Source organism: Ranitomeya variabilis, chromosome 2 (genome assembly GCF_051348905.1).
Source record: "Ranitomeya variabilis isolate aRanVar5 chromosome 2, aRanVar5.hap1, whole genome shotgun sequence".
NCBI classification, from domain to species: Eukaryota; Metazoa; Chordata; class Amphibia; order Anura; family Dendrobatidae; genus Ranitomeya; species Ranitomeya variabilis.
The window spans coordinates 637,849,873-637,871,852 of record NC_135233.1 but is presented as its reverse complement, the minus strand read 5'-3'; the positions used below and the strand labels follow the sequence as shown (position 1 = coordinate 637,871,852).

The following is a 21,980-nucleotide window of genomic DNA, read 5'->3' as shown; positions in this document are numbered from 1 at the left end:
ATGAAGAGGACAATGGACTGCCAAGCTCTCCTGTCTCTCTCTTCGTATTTCCCCTTCCTCAGACGGCCTCCTGTCTCTCTCTTCCTATTTCCCCTTCCTCAGACGGCCTCCTGTCTCTCTTCCTATTTCCCCTTCCTCAGACGGCCTCCTGTCTCTCTCTTCCTATTTCCCCTTCCTCAGACGGCCTCCTGTCTCTCTCTTCCTATTTCCCCTTCCTCAGACAGCCTCCTGTCTCTCTCTTCCTATTTCCCCTTCCTCAGACAGCCTCCTGTCTCTCTCTTCCTATTTCCCCTTCCTCAGACGGCCTCCTGTCTCTCTCTTCCTATTTCCCCTTCCTCAGACGGCCTCCTGTCTCTCTCTTCCTATTTCCCCTTCCTCAGACGGCCTCCTGTCTCTCTCTTCCCATTTCCCCTTCCTCAGACGGCCTCCTGTCTCTCTCTTCCCATTTCCCCTTCCTCAGACGGCCTCCTGTCTCTCTCTTCCCATTTCCCCTTCCTCAGACGGCCTCTTGTCTCTCTTCCCATTTCCCCTTCCTCAGACGGCCTCCTGTCTCTCTCTTCCCATTTCCCCTTCCTCAGACGGCCTCCTGTCTCTCTCTTCCTATTTCCCCTTCCTCAGACGGCCTCCTGTCTGTCTCTTCCTATTTCCCCTTCCTCAGACGGCCTCCTGCCTCTCTCTTCCTATTTCCCCTTCCTCAGATGACCTCCTGCCTCTCTCTTCCTATTTCCCCTTCGTCAGACAGCCTCCTGTCTCTGAGGTCAGGCCACTCTTCTCAGTGACCTGCCCCCCTACCTCAGATTCTGTGCAGTCAGTCAATGCCTGGCGTCGTCTCATCAGAACGTGAGGCGAATACACCAGCCATGACTGCGCCTGCACAGAACCTCAGGCAGGCAAGACAGGTCACAGAAGAGTGACCTGTCTGCCCAAGACAGTACAAATGTTGTACTGTTCCTACTGTGAGCCCATACAGAAATGCTCTGTCACCTACATACAACCTACATTTGCTAGTACTGATTAACATGTTACTGAGCTTATGACAATATCGGTATACATGGATGATGATGTTCCAGTTACATGGGCACACAGCAGTGTGCACTCCGAGCAGTGCGAGTAAGGCTACTTTCACACTAGCGTCGGTACGGGGCCGTCGCGCTGCATCGGCCAAACGTACCAACGCATACTGTGAAAAAAAAATGCCCGACGTGGGCAGCAGAAGCAGTCTTACGACGCTTCCGCTGCCCCATTGTAATGTCCGGGGAGGAGGGGGTGGAGTTTCGGCACGCATGCGCGGTCGAAAATGGTGGACTCGACGCACAAAAAGACATTACATGTAACTTTTTTGTGCCGAGGGTCCGCCAAAACACACGCAACAGTCGCACGACGGTTGCGACGTGTGGCTATACGTCGCAATGCGTCACTAATGTTAGTCTATGGGGAAAAAACGCATCCTGCAACTTTGCAGGATGCGTTTTTTCTCCTAAACGACGCATTGCGACATACAGCAAAAAACGCTATGGTGAAAGTACCCTAAGTGAACCATTATGGCTGTACAGCAGATGTGAGAGCAATGCCGAGACACCCTGCTGCATTCACTATTTGGATGCCATCCAATTTCAAGGAAAGTGTCTTTTTGAGCCACGACAAACTTTGAATTGGTGGCACACACCCAATTCATCCAGTTTTGCCTTTGACAAATAGAAAATGTCTCTCTAGATCAGATTGCGGGACCAAGCTTTTGAAAGGGTTTTGTCTATTGCTTTTAACGAATGTGTTCATTGTTCCCAGACTCAAATGGAAATGAAAATAATTAGACTTTTTATATAGTTTATTTAGCAAAGCTACTGAACATTGCTCCAGATGCAGTTATATTAATACATCCTCTTTTTTTTTTTTTTTTTTACATGTCTTGCATGGGTTAAAAGTAAATACAAAAAGCTGTTTGGAGTACACCACATTTTTCAGGTATAGAAGGACTAAAGTGTTTTTTGCCAGTTTATTGCAGTGGACTTGTTAGCTTCTTATATAAATGAATACTTGCATTCTAGATAAACGTTAGCGTTGTAGGAGTCACTTGGAAATGTATGAACAAATTGATAAATGGGTGTTACACCACTTTCCCTGCCAATTAAGTATTTCACAACACACTTTCTCATGGTCCTGACTTAGGGGGACAACCTATTGAGAAGGGAAATGGTAACAACCATTGGTCAACTGATTCATACATTTCCAGTAGGAATAAACATAAAAATGGAACCAGAAAACCTGGACTAGAATTATTATTTTTGCAAGGAAAACTAAAAACTTATTTTTAAAAATGTCAGGAAAGGTGACAAATCCTCAATGCTCTCTCAACATACAAAGCTTTAATATTATACTTAAAAAGCTGTTCACTACTCAGACAACCCCTTTACAATCAGTAAGGGTATGTGCACACGTTGCAGATTTTTCTATGCGGATTCTGCAGAATCCGCAGGTAAAATGACCTGCGTTTTACCTGAGAGTTTTAGTGCAGATTTTGTGCGGATTTCACCTGCGTTTTTACACCTGCGGATTCCTATAATGGAATAGGTGTAAAAACGCTGCGGATTACGCGCAAATAGTTGACATGCTGCAGAAAATAAACCGCTGCGTTTGAGCGGAATTTTCCGCAGCATGTGCACTCAGATTTGGTTTTCCATAGGTTCACATGGTACTGTACAAAGCATGGCAAACTTTTGCGGATCCGCCGGGCCAAATCCGCAACGTGTGCACATACCCTATCTCCCTACCCAAGTATAACACCTACACTCACCTCGGGTCCCGACGCTGTTCCAGCGGTGTCGGCACTGGCTCCCTCAAGGCTCGAGCAATATTATGTCATGCGATTCCTGTGGCCAATCAGCGACTACTTCACTGTCCCCTTTACTTCAATCTGAAATCCAGAAGTTCAGCGGTAGCTCTCACATCCTTTGGATGTCAGTTACGCTTGAAGGATGGCACAATGAAGTGGCCGCAGGAATCATGTGACATGTCACACGATCCCTGGGAGAGCCAGTGCCGACACCGCTAGAATGGTGCTGGCAGTAGAGGCAAGTGCAGGCTAATTAACTTCAGAAAACAGTGATTGAGAAGGGGCTGTACAAGTACTGGACCACCCCGCAATAAGTCCATAATAAACACAGGCTCAGTATTAGGGATTATATATCCTCCAAAGGAAATGCTACACAACAGATGTTGTACCAGGGTTAACTCTGACCAATCTAGATACGCTCCTCAGCTCCTGCAATTGTTTAGCTGGCTTACCAACACCTTCTTCAAATCGCTTCTCTACAACAGGCAGAACAGTGTCATATAAAAAAGATGCATTTTGTCTTATGAAATTCCTCTTTTCAAAGTCTTGCTCACATCTCAGACTATAGTCTACATGTTGAACAGCGACCAATATTATTTCTATTAAGCTCTCCAGCAGTAACACATGCAGCTCTGGGAAGTACAATTTAAGGGCCTCTTCCAAAAAGAACATTATTTGTTTAGTGAAAGCAACAACTGTGTAGCTGAGATTAACCCAACAGTCTTCTCCTGTATACTGATCAAAGTTGACTACACCACAATTTTGCATCTCTTCCCTCAACTTTCCCAATGCTTCTGGTGTCATAAGGTTCATTTTCCTCCACATTTCTTCAGAATTACGATGTTTTGTGGCCTCAATTATAATATCTTTGTTGCTTTGCAAAACAGCTTTCAGGTCTTTTATTAGAAAGGCATGCAATAAAAAGGTCAGATCCAAACCAATTTCAGACAGATGCTTACAATGTTCCTTTGCAACTTTAACACATTCTGCTGCAGTAGAAAGATTTTCTTTGCTGTCAAACACCTGCTTACTGAAAGCATCCACGAACATTTTCAGGGCAGAACAGGACCAAACTATAAATGCAGAGTAGCAACCATTGTTCCCAGCAAAATCCATTTCAAACTCTTTGGCCGTTTCAAGTAAACTGGTAAAGAAAACATTGCAAAGTTTATGTACATAGAGCAAAGTTGCCCCCTCTATTCGCAGTTGACGAATAGCAGTGTGCACGGCTGTAGCCCTATTTTGCAAAAACAATCCACATGCTTTTGTTGACTGCCCCAGGCGTACAAGTTGAGAAACAGCTCTGCGCGTTGCTTTTGGACCCCCGCGTAATGACCGGTCTGGGGAAAGTTCAAACACCAACACATCAGTTAGGTGTCTTACACGTGGATCTACTTTTGCTCTCAAATCCTGCACAGAATAGGTTAATGGTTTATCTTCTAAATAACCATTTAGCTTTGCCAACAAATCAACGGCACCTTCGAAATTTCTTTGTGCGATGCAGACATCCAAGCTGTCAGGGAGCTCTTGAATCCATTCGAAAGAAAGATTGATGATTTTTTCCTCCTTCTCCTCCTTTATGGCCTTCTTTTCATTCACTGAAGAGCTACCCGACACATCGAGGATTGTAGGTGCGCACAACAGATCATCCTTTTTACGTTTCTCAATCAAAATTTTGTTCTTTTTTGTCTCTTCCAACACATCTAGCCACTCTTTCTTGATTTTTGCATTTTCTGCCTGAAAAATTCGGCTCTCGGGAAACATCAGAATCTTAAACATATTTTTCATCGGAGGATGTTCCTTTACATTCACCACAGCAAGATCATCCAGGTTATATAAAGCGTTGTATTTGTACATTCCTCTTCGGTTTGGTAAAGATGTAGCTATAAGCAGGCAATCATTCATCAGAAATGTATGTACTTTTTGGATAAGCACCATATTATCCACATCAAACTCCGTCAGGTCACCATTATACAGCAAGTACCTGCAAGGAAAAAAGAAAAAATTATAGATCGGCACAATAAATGTACAAAGTAGCTGTTCTTGTGTGACTACAATGCAATGGATATACAGTACAGACCAAAAGTTTGGACACACCTTCTCATTTAAAGATTTTTCTGTATTTTCATGAATATGAAAATTGTACATTCACACTGAAGGCATCAAAACTATGAATTAACACATGTGGAGTTATATACTTAACAAAAAAGTGTGAAACAACTGAAATCATGTCTTATATTCTAGGTTCTTCAAAGTAGCCACCTTTTGCTTTGATGACTGCTTTGCACACTCTTGGCATTCTCTTGATGAGCTTTAAGAGGTAGTCACCGGGAATGGTTTTCATTTCACAGGTGTGCCCTGTCAGGTTTAATAAGTGTGATTTCTTGCCTTATAAATGGGGTTGGGACCATCAGTTGTGTTGAGCAGAAGTCTGGTGGATACACAGCTGATAGTCCTACTGAATAGACTGTTAGAATTTGTATTATGGCAAGAAAAAAGCAGCTAAGTAAAGAAAAACGAGTGGCCATCTTTACTTTAAGAAATGAAGGTCAGTCAGTCCGAAAAATTGGGCAAACTTTGAAAGTGTCCCCAAGTGCAGTGGCAATAACCATCAAGTGCTACAAAGAAACTGGCTCACATGAGGACCGCCCCAAGAAAGGAAGACCAAGAGTCACCTCTGCTTCTGAGGATAAGTTTATCCGAGTCACCAGCCTCAACAATCACAGGTTAACAGCAGCTCAGATTAGAGACCAGGTCAATGCCACACAGAGTTCTAGCAGCAGATATCTCTACAACTGTTAAGAGGAGTCTTTGTGCAGCAGGACTTCATGGTAAAATAGCTGCTAGGAAACCACTGCTAAGGACAGGCAACAAGCAGAAGAGACTTGTCTGGGCTAAAGAACACAAGGAATGGACATTAGACCAGTGGAAATCTGTGCTTTGGTCTGATGAGTCCAAATTTGAGATCTTTGGTTCCAACCACCGTGTCTTTGTGCGAAGCAGAAAAGTTGAACGGATGGACTCTACATGCCTGGTTCCCACTGTGAAGCATGGAGGAGGAGGTGTGATGGTGTGGGGGTGCTTTGCTGGTGACACTGTTGGGGATTTATTAAAAATTGAAGGCATACTGAACCAGCATGGCTACCACAGCATCTTGCAGCGGCATGCTATTCCATCCGGTTTGCGTTTAGTTGGACCATCATTTATTTTTCAACAGGACAATGACCCTAAACACATCTCCAGGCTGTGTAAGGGCTACTTGACCAAGAAGGAGAGTGATGGGGTGCTACGCCAGATGACCTGGCCTCCACAGTCTCCAGGGGTGAGCTGGACCGCAGAGTGAAGGCAAAAGGGCCAACAAGTGCTAAGCATCTCTGGAAACTCCTTCAAGATTGATGGAAGACCATTCTCGGTGACTAACTCTTGAAGCTCATCAAGAGAATGCCAAGAGTGTGCAAAGTAGTCATCAAAGCAAAAGGTGGCTACTTTGAAGAACCTAGAATATAACATATAATTTCAGTTATTTCACACTTTTTTGTTAAGTATAAAGTTCCACATGTGTTAATTCATAGTTTTGATGCCTTCAGTGTGAATGTACAATTTTCATAATCATGAAAATACAGAAAAATCTTTAAATGAGATGGTGTGTTCAAACTTTCGATCTGTACTGTATGTGTATCATGCAGCTTTATAATGCTTTTTGACAAATAACTACAGGGCCAGACATATGCATTACAAAACCACTGCACTTTATGGCTTTTATAGCAATAGCACATCTGAAAATTCCAAAGCTGTACATTCAGATGCCATCCTGCAATCTGATGTAGTTACGTCCCAGATGGCACCTGTTCAGGTGGTGGACACATGCCATAAGCAGCAGGAGGCAGCCATCATACGCAGGTGAGCTCCTGCAGCATGTGCCATGACCGGACACCGCTCCAGTCCCAGGACAGTAACCCCTCAGACAGCTGTTAGCTGCGAGAGGCCAAGTGAGAGGTGTTGGATAAAGGGAATTTGCTCCCTTTGTCAGGCCACCTCTGCAACATGGCAACAAGTAGGCCTAACAATAGCCTACTTTTAACCCTCAGCCTATCAGCTCTCACCGGGGGCTAATGATGGGTTGTCAGTAGTGATGAGCGAATATACTCGTTACTCGAGATTTCCCGAACACGCTCGGGTGTCCTCCAAGTATTTTTTAGTGCTCGGAAATTTAGTTTTTCTTGCCGCAGCTGAATGATTTACAGCTATTAGCCAGCATAAGTACATGGGGGGTTGCCTGGTTGCTAGGGAATCCCCACATGTACTTATGCTGGCTAACAGATGTAAATCATTCAGCTGCAGCAATGAAGACTAAATCTCTGAGCACTAAAAAATACTCGGAGGACCCCCGAGCGTGCTCAGGAAATCTCAAAGAGTATATTCGCTCATCACTAGTTGGCAGTCAAAAACTGACAGGTTACATAACACTATGCAACATAGGTCGCACAGTGTATTATCACCATGAGCAAAGGATTGCATGTTCAAGCCCTGTTGTGGGACGAGTAAATATTGCAAGAAAAGAAAAAACCTCTACATATTTCATATTCCGGCATTCATACCTCAAAGCAGTAAGATACATGCCCAGGCCTGATCGGATGTGTGTAATATAATATATACATATAGAATTACATTACAAAGTGAAGCTGTAGGCCTGAAAACAGTGGCCCACGAGCCCACACCATGCAGTGGCCCTCCTATGCCTGGGGTCACAATTTCACAGGTATCTGCATCCTCATGATGTGGACCCTCAGTGGTGAATATGATGGCGGAGTAGGGAGAAGCGGACTCCTTTAAAGGGAATCTGTCAACCCATTTCTCGCCTATAAGCTGCGGTCACCGGCATCAGGGGCTTATCTACAGCATTCTGTAATGCTGTAGATAAGAGCCCGATGTAACCTGACAGATAGGAAAAAAACAAGTTAGATTATATTCACCTGAAGGGGGTCCAGTCCAGCGCCTCCCATCTTCATACAATACGTCCTCTTCTTTGCTTCCTATCGCGGCTCCTGCGCAGGCGTACTTACCTGCCCTCAGAGCAAAGCACTGCAGTGTGCAGGCGCCGGGAAAGGTCAGAGAGGTGAAGTACGCCTGCGCAGGAGCCACGACAGGAAGCAAAGAAGAGGACGTCATCGTATGAAGATGGGAGGCGCCGGACCCGGACCGCCCCTTCAGGTGAATATAATCTAATCTTTATTTCTCATCTTTCAGGATACATCGGGGGCTTATCTACAGCATTACAGAATGCTGTAGATAAGCCCCTGATGGCGGTGGGCTTAGCTTATAGGGGAAAAAAGGGGTGACAGATTCCCTAAGGTCCCTAATTCCCTAAGGTCACCAATGACCTCTTAACCGCCAAGAGCAAGCGACACTACTCTGTTCTCCTCCTCCTCGACCTGTCGGCTGCCTTTGACACAGTGGACCATTCCCTATTATTACAGACCCTCATCCCTTGGCATCACAGACTTGGCCCTATCCTGGATCTCATCATACCTAACAGACCGGACATTCAGCATCTCCCACTCACACACCGCCTCCTCACCTCGCCCCCTATCTGTCGGAGTCCCGCAAGGTTCAGTCCTTGGGCCCCTGCTCTTCTCCATTTACACCTTTGGCCTGGGACAGCTCATAGAATCTTATGGCTTTCAGTATCACCTCTATGCTGATGACACACAGATCTACATCTCTGGACCAGATATCACCTCCCTACTAACCAGAATCCCTCAATGTCTGTCCACTATTTCATCCTTCTTCTCCGCTAGATTTCTGAAACTTAACATGGACAAAACAGAATTCATCATCTTTCCCCCATCTCACGTGACCCCCCCAACGAACCTATCCATTACAGTAAATGGCTGCCCACTCTCCCCAGTCCCACAAGCTCGCTGCCTCGGGGTTATCCTTGATCTCTCCTTCAAACCACATATCCACGCCCTTTCCACTTCCTGCCGACTTCAACTCAAAAATATTGCACGAATCCGTTCATTCCTCAACCAAGAATCTGCAAAAACCCTAGTCCATGCCCTCATCATCTCTCGCCTCCACTACTGCAACCTCCTGCTCAGTGGCCTCCCCTCTAACACTCTCGCACCCCTCCAATCTATTCTAAACTCAGTTGCCTGACTAATCCACCTGTCCTTCCGCTATTCTCCGGCCTCTCCCCTCTGTCAATCCCTTCACTGGCTCCCCATTGCCCAGAGACTCCACTACAAAACCCTAACCATGACGTACAAAGCCATCTACAACCTGTCTCCTCCTTACATCTGTGAACTCGTCTCCCGGTACTTACCTACACGCAACCTCCGATCCTCACAAGATCTCCTTCTCTACTCCCCTCTTATCTCCTCTTCCCACAATCGTATACAAGATTTCTCTCGCGTATCACCCCTACTCTGGAACCCTCTACCACAACACATCAGACTCTCGTTTACCATCGAAACCTTCAAAAAGAGCCTGAAGACCCACCTCTTCCGACAAGCCTACAACCTGTAGTAACCACCGATCGACCAAACCGATGCATGACCAGCCCTATCCTCGCCTACTGTATTCTCACCCATCCCTTGTAGATTGTGAGCCTTCATGGGCAGGGTCCTCTCTCCTCCTGTACCAGTTATGACTTGTATTGTTCAAGATTATTGTACTTGTTTTTATTATGTATACCCCTCCTCACTGTAAAGCGCCATGGAATAAATGGCGCTATAACAATAATAATAATAATAATAATAATAATAACCATTCAATGTGCGATTGAGGCAGCAGACACAATGGCGTCATTACATAGTGCCTGTTATGTGGAGCCTCAGGGCACACAGCAAAGGCCCAAAGTCATGGAACCCTTATCCAGCGACTGCTGTGATGCCCATGTCTGCCCCAAGTGCACCCAGGTCAGGGCACGGCGCTCTACTGCCAGCATTTCTACTGGTTATCCCGGCATGTTGTGAGGGAGAAAGGGCCGAGCAGCCTGCCCCACCCACGTACCTGCCGGGCGTCTCCAGCAGGTTCTGGCAGCCCTCCACCTTCTCCAGCAGGGTGGTGAGGGTGCGGGTCTTGCCCTCCTCGGCCTCCTCAGTGAAGGCCGCCTTCAGCTCCCGGGCGGCCTCCGAGCGGTCGGAGTGCAGCAGGGTCTGCGCCACGCTCTCCATGATGCCCTTCTGCTCGGTGAGGATGTGGCTCAGCTGGTACATCTCCCCCTCCAGGTAGCTAATCTCCTTGGCGGTCTCAATAAACTGCCGGTAGTTCTGGTACACATTGCGCTTCAGGCTCTGCGCGGTCTCGTCCGCCAAGCCCTGGATGCGCTGCCGGTGCTCCTGCAGGTCCCGGTCGCCGTCAGACTGCTGGGAGAGAAGCTTCACGTACTGCTCGGCCTGAAAATGGCTGTACTCAAGCTGCTTCTTCAGCCGGAAGAGCGAGCCGCTAGCCTCCGCCATTGTGGAAGCCAGAGGGCCGCAGTGACAACACAGGAAGCGGCCCTGTCAGGCAGCACGCGACGTCACGTGACCGGAAAACGGGCGGTTTATGCCTGGAACGTATGGGCTTCTGGTAGGGCCGTGACTAAATTCATGCGCGCCTGTGGGCGGAGCATTGATGTCACATGACCGAAAGACGAGCCGTGTATCCTAGAATGTATGGGCTCCTGGTAGGGTCGTGGCTAAATGCGAGTGGACGCCGCTCGCACAAGCAGCTAAACCGGAAGTAGCTGGCAGAGGATTGTCACGTGGTGTCACACAGCTCAGCTGGCAGCACGGTCTACAGGACACCACGGGGTGGCGCCATGCCCGGTCACGTGTTTGTAACTGGCCCTCCAGGTACTGCTGTGCTCAGAGAGGCATGGACGTCCTCACACTGTACGTCTCCCCTGCAGTCCCTGCGGCTTCCCCGCTGCTCTAGACACGCCCACACAGAGTGTCCTAGCCAGGCCCATTAACCCCTTCACTGCGCGGCCAATTTCCATTTTCTCCTCCTCCCAGAGCCAGACTTGGAAAATGGAGAAAAAACGTTCAAAATGGGGAGATATTGTGAAAAAAATCGCCATCCTGACCTAGTTTTTTTGGAATTGTCTTGTGCACATTTGTGGTAAAATGACCTCGCACTATGGCTCTCCCCATCGGTACGATTACCGCGATACCAAGCGCCCAGTATTGATTAGTTTAGTGGTGAAATAAGATCAGACGTGTGAGGAAAACCATTGGGGCTGTGGCCATTTTCCAAGTGCTGTAGCGTTTTCCTTTTTCGGTGATATCTGTGCGGCGGCTTCGTTTTTGCAGGGAGAGGCGACGGTTTTATTGATGCCATCCTGCGATAGAGGCGACGCTTCGATCGCTTTTTACGGCATTTTGTGTGGAATTGCAGCAACCAAAAAAATGTCATTTTATTGTTCTTGAATTTTTTTCCATTTATGAATCATTAATTATTTTTATATTTTCATAGATCAGATTCTTTGATGCCACATGTGTATTTTATTATACTCTGTGTTTGAAGGGCGCTCTGTATTGACAGCACGGATGTCTTCCGCAGACCTCTGGCTGTCCTAGCAACCCATCAGCACCCTGCGATCTATGCGGCACCAATGGGCACATAGAAGTACGTGCCTCCATGCTGGCTCACTGTTAAAGCATAACTTGTTCTCATTTTTATTCAACAATAATGTAGACCAAGCGATTTTAATAATCTTTCAAATGTACTTTCTAAATGAGATCGGAATCTATCCAGATCTAGATGTCCCTCTGTGCTCTTTCTGAAGCGAATCTGCATTGAGTTCCACAGATACTGGGAGGAGGCGCATCCTTCACAGCAGGGGTGTCAATCTGCATTCCTCGAGGGCCGCCAACAGGTCATGTTTTCAGGATTTCCTTGTATTGCACAGGTGATAATTTAATCACCTGCACAGAATGATTCCAGCACCTTGTGGAATGCTAAGGAAATCCTGAAAACATGACCTGTTGGCGGCCCTCGAGGAATGCAGTTTGACACCTCTGCTTCACGGCATACGCACTCCTTCTGCCCTGGGAGCTATCCTAGTGTCCAGAAAAGGCAGACCTCACCTGAATCAACTCTGCTGCACTTTTTTGTTTTTCAAGTTTTGGTTTTTTTTCCAGCTAGGTGCTGTAGATGTCACCTTTCTTTTCATCACCCCAGGGAGGCCACACCTTGCATTCCACAGTAGTGTACCTCCCTGTAGACACCACATCTCCACAGTGGAGTGCCAAAGTGCCACAACTGAAGACGTAACCCGAGGACTTCGATATACTCTTATTTCCCCCATACCCATTCCTCTGCTCCACCTGCTCTTCTTCTCCCCAGGACTGGGTTTTTAGAGGGATTATCCCTTGCATACCATATCTTTCCTGCATCTATTCTTTTCCTACACTGTGACTCCCTTGTGTATAACACTTTTCACCACACTTTCATTACCTGTCCCCAGTCTTTTTTTTTGTTCCTCTTGTACTGACACCTGCGCCAAAGGTGCACCGCTGGCAGGAGGCTCGATTACTCGAGACTGCTGCTTCACTCGCATCTAGACCACAACCTGGGCGGTCTTGTCCCTCTCCTTATGCCCCTGTTTTTATAGGTAGCGTGGGAGAGCAGGATCTCTCATGCTAATCAATGCTTTTCAAGCTGTTTTCTGTGTGACAGTACCTTTCTTCCCAGGCTTCCCACACCTCTCCATACATCTGGAAAACCTCTGCTGCCATTCCAGGCTTCTGGGGGTCTTTCACCTCAGAAGTCCCCAGTCTGCTGCAAGCAGCATTTGAGGATGCTGATCTGTTCTTTTACGGCTCGTGTTCCTTTCTAGGCACAAGTAGGTGCCCTTTTTCACTTTTCCTTCAGGCACTATGTTCTCTTCCGCCTCAAGCAGCCCCTATGGCACAATGAATCAGGCTCCCCCTCAAATGGAAAACCAAAAAAGTGAACTGGAGTATGTTTGCATACATGCACCGTGTAGGAGCATATTTACACTGGCCATTAAACAGACTAAACCTAAGATGGAAGCAAAATGAGTATATACCCCGCTGTAATAAGTAGAAAGTAATAGTGCATATAAATAACATAGGGTACTTTGTAAACACTGTCTTTGTGTAGAAAAAAAAAAAAGCATAACAGCCATCCCTCCGCGACAAGGTGTATCCAAATCCGAACAGTCCTTTACTGTCTCTTGTATTAAAACCTTATCATGTGTCAAAAACTACCTCAATGTGAATAAGAGCAGAGCAGGACCAGGGCCGGAGTTCGCCACCCAGCTATGGGAAGGTATATAAATATAATGCCCAGCTCAAAGAAAGGAAGACCGCGCCATTATTTACATTGTGTGCAAGAACGTAAAGCAAAATTGGAAAAATATATATATACATATACTGTTCTGCGGGAGCTGCGTTCCCTCAAACAACACGCTGAGCGCTGTGGCGTTGGGTGTCCACTCTGTGTGAGAGCTGATACCCTGCACAAATGTCCACGATCGGTGTCAGCACCGATCGCTGGGGTTTAACTCCTCTGATGCCACTGTCAATAGTGACAGCGACATCAAGGAGCATCGCGCAGGGAGATGATGGCTCCCTGTGTGCTCCCATCAGAAAAACGTTATGAGATTGCGTTGTTCTGATGGTCTCCATGGAGACCCCCGGTCCCAGGATAGCCACAGGGTCCTAGAGGGAAGGTGGCTTGTGAGCGTCTGCTAAGAGCTGGACTTGAGGCGCCTCCTTCCCTGCCTGTCAGATGCTTGATCTGATGCTCTGCAGTGCAGAAGCATTGCAGAGAATCAGATCAGTGATCTGGTACTGTACAGTGATGTTCCTTCCTGAGACAATGTAAAAAAGTTTAAAAAAGTGTAAAAATATATTTAAAAAAATCCCCAAATAAAGAGCAACAAAAACAAATATTATTCCAATAAATACATTATTTATGTAAAAAAAATAAACAAAGTACACATTTGATACCGCCGCCTTTGTAGTGACCCGCTTTATAAAACTGGCCCACTAGATAACACCTTCAGTAAACACCATAAAAAAAATAAAAAAGTAGGCAAAAAACAATGCTTTATCATACCACGGAACAAAAAATGCAATAAAAAGTGAATGGTACTGCTGAAAACATCATTGTGTCCCACAGAAAACAAGCTGCCATGCAGCTACATCAGCAGAAAAATAAAAAAAAGTTATAGCCCTCAGAATAAAGCAATGAAAAAATATTTTTTTTCTATGACATAGTTTTCTCCGGTCACATTCCATGACGGCAGCATCGGATGAGGTCTCCCCTCCCTAATGGGGGACAGGAAACACAAAGAAGATAAAGACCCTCCCCTTCCTGCAAGCACCAGTGTTTTTCCTGTCCTCTATGGGGCATGAAGATTTTTTACCTTCCGCCGGGTAGCTGAGGTCGGGGGTTCCACTCTCCTCCTATTGCTGCTCCCGTCTCCACGGTCCACCTGTGACTCGGCACCCCCTCGGGGGGTAGAGGGGGCGGTGACGTGCGGCCTCTCCTTTTGCCGGCAGATTCTGAGGTACACACACAGCGGAAGTGACGTCATCCTGAACTTCCGGTTCGCTTCCTGTGCGTTCCAGCATGGAACGCATGCGCGCCCGGTAGCCACGTATTGCAAGATCTGCTGCCACATGGGGCGTTCCCCTTGCGGGGTTCCCCCACCTGCCGACCTGGGAGAGGAGGAGCATGAGATTTGCTGATGCTGAGACCTCGATTATTTAATCCTGGTCAGGGGACACCACCAGGTAAGGCCCACTGTCTGTTTCTGTGTGACTACGGACGGACTGACATACTGACGCAAAGAATGGGGTATGTCTACATTCAGCATAAATTGTGGGACAAATTTTGGTGCCATTTTTTACCATTTTCCCAGAATGAAAGTGTTTAATTTTGGGCTAACACAATTTTGGTGGTAAAAATTAAAATTATTATTCACCAATAGTATAAAATTCTGAGACCAAACCGTGGTGTCAATATGATCACTGCATCCCTAGATGAATTCATTGAGAGGTTTAGTTTGTAAAATGGGGTCACTTATGGGGGGTTCTGCTGTTCTGGCACCTCAGGGGCTCATCCCCTGACAAAGCCACCGTGAACGGCGACACGCGTCAGGGCTTCCCCGCTGCTATTTCTTATGTATGCTCAGGCATATTTATGCCATGATTGACTCCTAACTCCTCACAGGGATTTTTCATAGTTAACCATCGATTGTGGGCACCTCACTTGGTATTGTATATTTCCAACCATGTTTGATTATTTCTTGCCTTTTCTTCTCCTTATATAGCATTCTGCTATGCGTGCTCTCCTTTCGTCACCATTGCCTAGGAACTTAGTGTTGTTCAGCTATATTTTGCTCTGAACAAGAAAGGGTTACAGTTATATGAAAAAGTTTGGGCACCCCTATTAATCTTAAGCTTAATGTTTTATAAAAATTGTTTTTTTTGCAACAGCTATTTCAGTTTCATATATCTAATAACTGTTGGACACAGTAATGTCTCTGCCTTGAAATGAGGTTTATTGTACTAACAGAAAATGTGCAATCTGCATTCAAACAAAATGTGACAGGTGCATAAGTATGGGCACCCTTATCATTTTCTTGTTTTAAATACTCCTACCTACTTTTTACTGACTTACTAAAGCACTTTTTTTGGTTTTGTAACCTCATTGAGCTTTGAGCTTCATAGCTAGGTGTATGCAATCATGAGAAAAGCTACTTAAAGTGGCCACTTGCAAGTTGTTCTCCTGTTTGAATCTCCTCTGAAGAGTGGCATCATGGGCTCCTCAAAACAGCTGTCAAATGATCTGAAAACAAATATTATTCAACATAGTTGTTCAGGGGAAGGATACAAAAAGCTGTCTCAGAGATTTATCCTGTCAATTTCCACTGTGAGGAACATAGTAAGGCTAGGTTCACATTGCGTTATTGGGTGATCGCTAACGGACAGCGTTGCACGGCGAAAATGTTGCAATTAACGCCGTGCAACGGGTCCGTTAGCGCACCCATTGACAGCAATGTTGTTTCTGCCTGAAGCGCATCGCTAGCACGTGCCTTTTTCTGCTCACGCTAGCGATGTGCCATTCTTTTGTGGCGCGCCTCGGACGCTGCTTGCAGAGTCAGTGGCGCACCCGCGGTCCGTTCCCCGCTCTCGCAGATCGGGGATCTGCGAGAGCGGGGACGTTAACGCGACCCCCACAAATACATTGCGTTAGCGCAATGCGCTAGCGCTAAACAGATTGCCCTAACGCAATGTGAACCTAGCCTAAGGAAATGGAAGAACACAGGTACAGTTCTTGTTAAGGCCAGAAGTGGCAGTCCAAAAAAAACATCAGAAAGGCAGAGAAGAAGAATGGTGAGATCAGTCAAGGACAATCCTCAGACCACCTCCAGAGAGCTGCAGCATCAACTTGCTGCAGATGGTGACACTGTGCATCGGTCAACTATACAATGTACTTTGCACAAGGAGAAGCTGTATGGGAGAGTGATGCGAAAGAAACCATTTCTGCAAGCATGCCACAAACAGTCGGCTGAGGTATGCAAAAGCATATTTGGAGAAGCCAATTTCTTTTTGGAAGAAGGTCCTGTGGACTGATGAAACCAAGATTGAGTTGTTTGGTCATACAAAAAGGCGTCATGCATGGCGGCAAAAAAACACAGCATTCCAAGAAAAACACTTGCTACCCACAGTAAAATTTGGTGGAGGTTCCATCATGCTTTGGGGCTGTGTGGCCAATGCCGGCACCGGGAATCTTGTTAAAGTTGAGGGACGCATGGATTCCTCTCAGTATCAGCAGATTCTTGACAATAATGTTCATGAATCAGTGACAAAGTTGAAGTTACGCAGGGGATGGATCTTTCAGCAAGACAATGATCCAAAACACCGCTCCAAATCTACTCAGGCATTCATGCAGATGAACAATTACACTGTTCTGGAATGGCCATCCCAGTCCCCAGACCTGAATATCATTGAACATCTGTGGGATTATTTGAAGAGGGCTGTCCATGCTCGGCGACCATCAAACTTAACTGAACTGCAATTGTTTTGTAATGAGGAATGGTCAAAAATACCTTCATCCAGGATCCAGGAACTCATTAAAAGCTACAGGAAGCGACTAGAGGCTGTTATTTTTGCAAAAGGATTATCTACTAAATATTAATGTCACTTTTCTGGTGAGGTGCCCATACTTATGCACCTGTCAAATTTTGTTTGAATGCAGATTGCACATTTTCTGTTAGTACAATAAACCTCATTTCAAGGCCGAAACATTACTGTGTCCAACAGTTATTAGATATATGAAACTGAAATAGCTGTTGCAAAAAAAACAATTTTTATAAAACATTAAGCCTAAGATTAATAGGGGTGCCCAAACTTTTTCATATAACTGTATTTATTTATTTAGGGTTAGGAGGAGGTGTACATGATATATTTGCATTCTCATTTTGGAATTGATTCTGTTATTTATCTGTGATGGTCTATTGTTTATATTTCTAAAATCCCTGTCAGCACAGATCAATTATTTGTTAGCAGCTTGGGTGCTCTATTATGAGCTCTTGTTTATTGTCATGTCAAATGTGTGACTGGTTTTAAGTGTTTTTAAGATGTTGGTTTGTGTTTGTGTACCTAATAAAAGATTTATACATTGTCCATGTCTCATGGTGATCCCCTCGTTATGGTCTATTTCTTTTTCTTTGAGTAAATGGGCTCTGCCAATGTGACATGGCACCCTCAAACAAGTGCGGCAAAATCGGCACTGAAATATGATGTTTCTTTTCTTCTGGGCTTTGCACTGTGCCTCAAAAGTAGTTTTGATCACATATGGGGTATCGGTGAACTCAGAAGAAATTGCACAACAAATTTTGGGGTCCATTTTCTCCTGTTACCCTTGTGAAAATACAACAAATAGGCCTAAAAAAAACATTTTTGTGGGAAAAATTTGATTTTTTTTTATCTTCACCGCTCAACATTATAAACTTCTGTGAAGCACCTGGGGTTTCAAGGTGCTCACCACACATTTAGAGAAGTTCCCTGAGGGGTCTAGTTTCCAAAATGGTGTCACCTGTGGGGGGTTTCTTTTGTTTAGGCACATCAGGGGCTCTCCAAACGTGACATAGCATCCGCTAATTATTCCAGCAAATTTTGCATTCAAAAATTCAAATGGCGCTCCTTCCCGTCCGATCTGTCGTGCGCCCAAACAGTGGTTTTCCCCCACATATGGAGTATCGTTATGCTCAGGAGAAATAGCACAACAAATTGTATTGTGCAATTTCTTCAGTTACTTGTATGAAAATTAAAAAAAAATTGGGTCTAAAGGAACATTTTTGTGAAAAAAGTTAAATGTTTATTTTTTCCTTCCTCATTACATTAATTCATGTGAAGCACCTGAAGGGTTAATAAACTTCTTGAGTGTGGTTTTGGTACCTTGGTTATGTGCACACTCTGCTTATTTTGCTGCGGATCCGCAGCAGTTTCCCATGAGTTTACAGTACAATGTAAACCTATGGGAAACGAAATCCGCAGTGCACATGCTGCGGAAAAAAACGCGTGGAAACGCAGCGGTTTATTTTTCCGCAGCATGTCAATTCTTTGTGCGGAATCCGCAGCGGTTTTACACCTGCCCCATTATAGAAACTCGCAGGTGTCTAAAACCGCAGTGGAAACCGCACAAAAAACCGCGATAAATCCGCAGTACTTTTTGCACTGCTGATTTATCAAATCCGCTGCGGAAAATTCCGCAATGGAATCCGCAGCGTGTGCACTTGGCCTTAGGGGTGCAGTTTTTAGAATAGTGTCACTTTTGGGTATTTTCTGTCATATTGACCCCAAAAAAGTCACTTCAAATGTGATGTGGTCCCAAAAAGAAATGGTTTTGGAAACTTTGTTGTGAAAATGAGAAATTGCCGGTCAATGTTTAACCCTGATAACTTCCTAACAAAAAAAATATGTTTCAAAAATTGTGCTGATGTAGCAAATGTTATTCATTACATTTTGTAAAGGAACAGATGATTGGCCTCGGGGAGACCAAAACATCCAACACCGCGGAGACACCATCACGTGTTTCTCAACGCAGTGATCCAGAACACTGCCCCCATCCCTTATGGGAAATATGCAAATGCATTTTGGTCTCCCCGAGGCCAATCATCTGTTCCTTTACAGCCTTTTACTAGCCACTGCTCCTAATAGCCAGATTCCTACTCCACACTGATGAGGGGCAAACACCCCGAAACAGCTGTCTGTGGATGGATACCATGCTTGGCATAGGTGGTTTTCCTGTATTGGATGTTTTCCTTTATTGGATGCTGCCCTTCCCGTGGTTGTTCCTTCCCGGGGAAAGGCCTGGCTATTCACTGCTTGCGTTGAGAAACACGTGATGGTGTCTCCGCAGCTATCCTACATTCATTACATTTTGTCACGGTTCACAGGGAGGATCTTTATCTTCCCCACCGCTCACACCAATTTGTCATGAACCGGGGTTGTTTGGTTGCCACTGTTTCCTTTCTGAAGGGGATTTTTCTATATCCCACTTCCCTGTTCCGGTTTGGAACTTGCAGCTCTGGCGCCCCCCTTACCCTTAGGTCAGACAGGGTACTGCACCTAGGATAATTAGTTGCCAGAAAGGCTGCCTTACTTTGTACTGGCAAATGGGCACACTGCAGCGAGGGCGATTATAACTACTCCCACTCAGGTGGGAACAATAATTATCAATGCTGTCCATCGCTACAAAGCCTCCCAAGCGCCCAGGACAAATCCGCTGCCACCAGCTCCGATTTCTTAATAACGGGTCCAGAGCCAACCCAGATTAGTAGTGTAATTCACTTCAGAGAACGTGACAGTTCGTTATAGAGCAAAGGGTAACACAACTAGTAATTTTATATATTTTACTCCAAAAAGGTAGGCAGTGTTTACAAAAGTATAAAAAGTTTTTATAAAAGTAGACAAGTATCGGATGTACAGTACAATTACAATTAAAATGGGATTAAAGTTGAGATATACTTACAGTTTATGCAATTTCATCTCATGGCAGACCATGTGCTGTGGGGGATTGGCATACATCTAGATGCAACACAGATCTGTCTCGCAGCTAGACCCAGGACAAAAAACTAGTGAAGACTGATGTCTCCCTCATTTACCTCCGTGCCCAAAACCAAGGCACTCCCCCTGTGGTGATCTCACTCAGAGACTGAATATTCCCCTTTCTTAGAGTTATGACAAACCATTTCTATACATAACTCGCTGTATGAGTCTCGTAGAAGAACGACACAAGGATCATGATGCTCACCACTTGAGGGGGTTACGTTTAAGTATAAACACGGCGTAGGTATATGACCCATTTATGGAGAAATCCATTCCTGGCATTTCATTGGGTTTAGGTCCTAGTGATTTCAATGAGTTCTAGATCTCTCGGTGGACATCCAGAATATGCAACTTTTATCTTACTATCCCTGATCGGTGCTAGTATGCATAACTTTTCAAGACCAAAAGAGTCCCATGCAGTTTGGAAAAGTTGCTGTACCAGTTTTAGCTGGTATCAGACGGGAGGGGGGGATGAGGGGTTTTGACAGAGACGGGCTTTCGCAGCACAGAGCCATGAAAATTCCTACGTGGATGTTGCTAGCACGCTGGTCTCACATTACAGCCAGAGTGAAGAGGGAGGGGGGTCGGAAAAGCCCACAGAGTGTGTCTGAAAAGCCATCGACCTTTTAGGTATATACTCAAAACATGGCATATTCATATTATCGTAACACATTTTACCACTATCATGAAGTACAAAATGTCGCAGAATCAGTGCCATCCATTGAAGCGTTCCAGAGTTATGACCTCATAAAGTGAGAGTGGTCAGTATTGAGAAAAATGGCCTGGTCAGGAAGGTCAAAACAGGCTTCTGAGTGAAGGGCTTAAACAGACAAAACTTAAGATAGAAACAAAATGAGTATATATGCAAATCTTTTTGCCATCAATTGGCACAAACTGGTGATTTTCTCTTGTTCCAGCAATTGTATGTCCATCTTTGAACCTTTCCTCTTGAACTACACATATTTCGTCAATTTTTTTCTTTTGGAACAAAAAAAAACTTGATTCCATGCAGTTGCTCGTTGCAAAAGTTGAATAAATCCACCGGGGTCAGTATTTGGTTTTCAGTTGGGCATTGAAGACTGGCACGAGCTGCCAACCTCTTTGCTGTCCCTCCAATCCCATCACAGGGCAACTTTCCATGACTGGTACCAAAAAAATTCCATTCAGCGGTGATATTGAAATCAGCATTGTGGTGGCACAAGTTGAGAACATTTTTGAAATTTTTGTACTGGGCTGCAGATCTATCGCTGAAGTAGTGGATATGACGAATCCCATAGATGAGTCTTGAGATACTCCACAATTACTGTTCAGAAAGTGTGGACTGCAACTGTGTCATGTCGTGAGCAATCACTGATTATGCACAAGCTGATGTTCTGCGCAGCTTCACCATTTAACTCCTTGAAGTAAATTACAAATGGGTGTACTGTAGCTCGACTATTTTCCCAGTGGAAACCTTGAATGACATCTTGAACAATAAATGAGTAATTTTCAGCAAAGTCCATAAGGATCACAAGCTCTCCAGGTCTCAGATTTTCCTTCAACGATTTCAGATATCAACTTTGATGCTTGGCGATGTAGTGATGGCTACAAAGTTTAGAAATTTTCAAAACCAATTCTTCAATGAAATCTTCTATAGTCAGTTGTTTGGTATCAAGCGTGTCTCGATCAGTGTGAATCCATTGTTTGAACTCAATAATATCTTCAGGGTCACTGTTGACAAACAGATTGACTAGAAATTCTTTTAAAACTTCAGGACCCGGGCATTTATCACAACGGCCAAGCATACAGTCCTTGGATTCAATTCCACAGACCATTTTGCATATGAGCTCTTTGTAGTCATCATTGATTGGGCATGCTGCAAGCATTAGTTTGACATTTTGGTGAATGGTACACACATAAACGGAATGTGTTCCAGCAGATCCAACGGTTACGCACCACTTTGGCCGAAGCTCACAAAACTTGGAAAAACCAATTTCAGGGCCATTCCGATCCCGATGGGCAACAAACATTTCACATCATATTGCTCAGTAATAGTCGCTTTTGCATCTGCTTTTTTTTCTCCTGCTATT

The 21,980-nt window shown here is 45.1% G+C and overlaps 2 protein-coding genes across 2 annotated transcripts in view; one reads left to right on the top strand and one right to left on the bottom strand.

The window, feature by feature from the left end:
* Positions 1-1,751: 1,751 nt before the first annotated feature.
* EXOC8 (exocyst complex component 8) lies at positions 1,752-10,336 on the bottom strand. The gene is made up of 2 exons (XM_077289103.1): positions 9,845-10,336; positions 1,752-4,814 (listed from the first exon to the last, which is right to left on the bottom strand). The coding sequence occupies exons 1-2, from the start codon at positions 10,291-10,293 to the stop codon at positions 3,200-3,202; spliced, it is 2,064 nt and encodes a 687-aa protein (XP_077145218.1). The 5' UTR covers positions 10,294-10,336; the 3' UTR covers positions 1,752-3,199.
* A 21-nt stretch (positions 10,337-10,357) lies between these two features.
* Positions 10,358-21,980, top strand: part of NTPCR (nucleoside-triphosphatase, cancer-related) — a 111,663-nt gene continuing 100,040 nt past the window's right edge. Inside the window, exon 1 of the mRNA XM_077289104.1 lies at positions 10,358-10,671. Coding sequence (XP_077145219.1) covers positions 10,638-10,671 — 34 coding nt within the window. The 5' untranslated portion in view covers positions 10,358-10,637. The remainder of the gene's footprint in view (positions 10,672-21,980) is intronic.